This window comes from Acanthisitta chloris, unplaced genomic scaffold (assembly GCF_000695815.1).
Source record: "Acanthisitta chloris isolate BGI_N310 unplaced genomic scaffold, ASM69581v1 scaffold13480, whole genome shotgun sequence".
Lineage (NCBI taxonomy): Eukaryota > Metazoa > Chordata > Aves > Passeriformes > Acanthisittidae > Acanthisitta > Acanthisitta chloris.
Genome location: NW_008652262.1, coordinates 10,546 through 14,432, shown reverse-complemented (window position 1 = coordinate 14,432; position 3,887 = coordinate 10,546). Strand labels below are relative to the sequence as shown.

At 41.7% G+C, this 3,887-nt stretch overlaps 1 protein-coding gene across 1 annotated transcript in view; it reads right to left on the bottom strand.

Annotated features, from left to right (window-relative positions):
• LAMB4 (laminin, beta 4) overlaps nt 1-3,887 on the bottom strand; it is a gene marked incomplete at its 5' end in the record, with an annotated part of 26,987 nt that overhangs the window by 12,897 nt on the left and 10,203 nt on the right. The window contains 3 exons of the mRNA XM_009076697.1: nt 963-1,183; nt 2,217-2,441; nt 3,856-3,882. Coding sequence (XP_009074945.1) covers nt 963-1,183; nt 2,217-2,441; nt 3,856-3,882 — 473 coding nt within the window. The remainder of the gene's footprint in view (nt 1-962; nt 1,184-2,216; nt 2,442-3,855; nt 3,883-3,887) is intronic.

Here is a 3,887-nt window from a genome sequence, read left to right as displayed (position 1 = left end):
CCTGCTGAAGGCAAAATGTACCTGGAGAGCTGACTTCACTAATGGGAAAGACTTTCTATGTTCCAGTCTACAGATGCTCTTTGACATCCTCTGACTATGATCTGAGAGGATTCTTTTCTTTTGCAAAACAGACCTATTTCTTATTTTTGCTGGATCCAAGTATTCACCATTTCAACTTTAAACTACGTATTAACTGTAACTGAAAACCTCGAGGGTGTATTATTCACATTGCTCTAGAAAAATTACTTTGTAATTCAGCTATTAAATTAAACTGCAGGGAACTATAGCTCTGATAACTGGGACAGCTCAGTAAAGAAGTAGTAGTTCTTTGAGGTCAAGAGCTACATTTGCTAGGAAAAATAATAAATCTGCTAAATAAACTGGAACAAACAGAGAGCACGTTGAAAGGAAAATGTAAAAACACATCAGCAGGAGTTTAGAATAAGCTCCTGGTGCTCTGAAGTCAAGAGCAAAATTGCTGTTGACTCCATGGGGCCATAATTTCACCTCTATTCTGAAACGCTGTTTTATTTTTTCTACATTGTAGCCCCAAAACGTGCACAGGAATTAAATATGAGGAAATATATTCCAGCAGCCTGATAGATGAGGCATGATTAATACAATGGCCACCTCTGCTACTTTATGAAAATAAACACATAAAAAATGCTCATAAGACTCTTGGGTCAAAGCCTGGATTTCCTTCTTCCTTATACACATTTTTTTTTCCTACGTGACATCCTTTTACAAAGTAATTCCAAGATTCCCTTGACAGAGAAACAACAGACAAAGAGAAACTGCTTACCAGCAAAGCCACATTATCAGTACAGGACATTTGATATAATGACTCACAGTATGACCACACCAACCACAAACCTCCAAAGAAGTTCCTCATTTATTTGAGGGTCCCCACACCAAACCACCACCACCACCCTGGTTCCTGGGAATCAGAGTAATTTTCTTGCCTGGTTGCACTGGTTGCTTTTGGAGTTTTTTGGATCACAGCCACAGGTCTGGCATCCTTTTCCACTAGCAAGGCCCCAGTAGCCAGGGACACACTGGTCACACCTCGTGCCCACCACATTGAGCAGGCAAGGGCAAGCTCCCGTGGCTGGGTCACAGAGGCAGACTGCATCCCCCCCGGGGCACAGGGCAGGCTGAACACCTGCCAGATTGCACCTGCACCCTGCAAAAAGAAGGACAATTACCACAGCAATATAGACAGCTGATGGACAAGCCGAGCTGGATATAAAGCCCATGCTGCAGGTTTACTTCTAGTGACTTTGACCACATTATAAACCTCATACAGTTTATGTCTCTTACTGTAACAGCTTGTATATTGCTTTGATATGGGAGTGTTCAGTGCTTCTAATACAGGCCCAAAAAATGAAGGCACAGTGAGTTTGGAATCTTATTAGAATGAAATGTTAAATATGTTGGGTAAGGAGAAGTTGATTTACAGTAGGCACTATCCTTCGTGGAAAGCCCCAGTAAGCCAAGTAAGATAAAAAGCATTTCTTGTGAGAAGCCAAACGTTCTTGCTTAACTATTTCTAACAGACAGCTTCCAAGAATGAACAAGGGATGGGCTTGGACTATGTTTTAGAGATTCCCAGAAAAAGAGTCTCTTGAAAATACTTTAAATTGTCTGCCCCATAAAAATTAGACTCTCAATCAGAAAACAGTCTTTGAGAAACATTGCCTTGGTTTTCCTTACACTCATGCCTTTCTCTAAAGTGCTGAGTTACTGACAGTGTCCTCATGGAGTCTATTAAATTACTAGACCAGTCTCATTCTAGCCACTTGATGCAAACAACTGGTAAGGCAGGGAGCTCAGCAAGGGATCATCTGGTTAACTGAGCATTGCTTAGTTGGCATCAGCCAGCAACATGGCTAAAAAATTATCTTTTGATTCCTTTACTTTTGATTCCTTCCTGAATGGGCTGAATGCATATTTATTTTTCTAACAGGGAAAACTCCTTTCATTTCACAAATGACTATTTCCTAGGAGTGATATTCAATATGAGATCTAGTGAGACTTGGATGAAAAATATCACTGATGTATTTGGTATATGGAAAAATATATTCTGTATTTTTATATTTTACTCTATTCATCTGCTTTAGTTTTGTTGTCCTTCCAAGGGCTACCCTCTCCCTATAGCCTATTTAAGAACAAACCTTTACTTGGTGGTAACATACCAAGTGCTGTTACTTACTTACTTTGACAGTTTTGATTGAGGGCTGAGCCAAAATAACCTGGTTTGCAGAACTGGCAGTTTGCTCCATGGGTGTTGTGTAAACACTTGGTGCATTCCCCCGTGACCCTGTTACAGGACTCTGGGTCTGTCAAATCAATGTTGTTATTGCAGGGACATGGTGCACAGTCAAGCCCAGAGCTGCTTGGGTTTTTGTAGAACCCACTAGGACACTCATCACACTGATTGCCTGTCAGAGAGGAAGGTAAAAATATTGCTGGCGGATGGGAATTCAAGTGAAACATCTGATTTCCAGTAATATTGGTAAAAGGTTCACACTGTCTGTAAAATGCACATTTCCAATGGAAAATATCCACTTGTTTGAGACTGTTCCCCTTTAATCCTATGATCAGTTTAAGTTACATCTCCCATACTGAAATCTGATGGAAATACACTCTCCCCATCCCAGATTGTTTCTACCAAGAACTCCTTTCAGTAGGAGCAAATACCACAATACCTCCAAACATCTTTTTCCAGCTAAGTAATCAGTGTTAGCTGTATTTCAGGATTTTCCTTGGCCCTTCACTCCAACAGCAGGATTGGAGGCTCCGGGGTGCCCAGGAGTTCAGATGAGCTCTGGGATGCTCTGTCCTTGCTTGCTGGCATTGCAATTACTTCTGCATGCCATGCCAATGTCTGTCCTGATTGGAGTGCTACCTCTTTGCATCTCAGACACCTTCCTGGGCAGGCTGATGTGTCTGGAACCATACCCACTGGCTCATCCTCAACCAAGGACTCTGTTCCTTCACTGTGGACCAGAGTCTTTCACACTCTCTGCAAAAGAAAGACTGGTGCCACAGAGGTGACCAAGAGTCTTGTCAGAAAGGAGCAGGAAGAAGAAAGTCCAGAAGTGAGGATTGCAGTGGTTTGTGAGGACAGAAGTCCCCTAGCTGGGCACCAACAGCACAGTTTTGGCCCTGCAGCAATTACTCAAGCTAAACTGCTGTTGACTTATAAAGGAATCTTGCCCAAGTAAAGATGACAGCATTGGTTTAGTTTTTGGCAGTGTTTCCCATTGGGGTTTGTTTCCATCACAGGAGATCTTTCTAATGCCCAGGGGGAGGGAAACATCTTCAGCTTTCCCTTGAGGAATTCAAGCTAAGTCAACAGGACAAGAGGAAGCAAGGCATCAGTTTTCTGCAAAAATATCTGTGTTTGAGACAGCTGAGAATGGAAACCTCATTTCTAAAGGGACCATTTGAACCGTGAAACAGTCACTTTTGGGCATAATGTCAGAGACAGATTCCTCTGAATGGAGAAAGCTTCCAATGCTGCTTCTTCAGAGGTAATTAGCAACAGCAGTTCTCCCCCCTCTCCCTACCAGATTAGTGTAGTGTCCGTGGAAAGGAAGAGGTTTCCAGAGAGTGACATCAGTTTAATTAATGACTTCACAGTATCCACATAGGTGAATCCTTTTTCAAATACTAATTGCACAATTCCCACTCTTTCTAGTCAGGACTTCCCCCACATAATTTCAGTTTGAGTATTAACTCTTCTTAGCTGTTTTATTACCACTACTTCACTTGTCATTTCTGAACAGGTGTAAATTTCTCTCTAACATTAATTTTCATTGAATCAAAACCTGTCCTTATTTTGCTTCATACCTGAATATCCCTCGAGACAATTGCAGACTAGT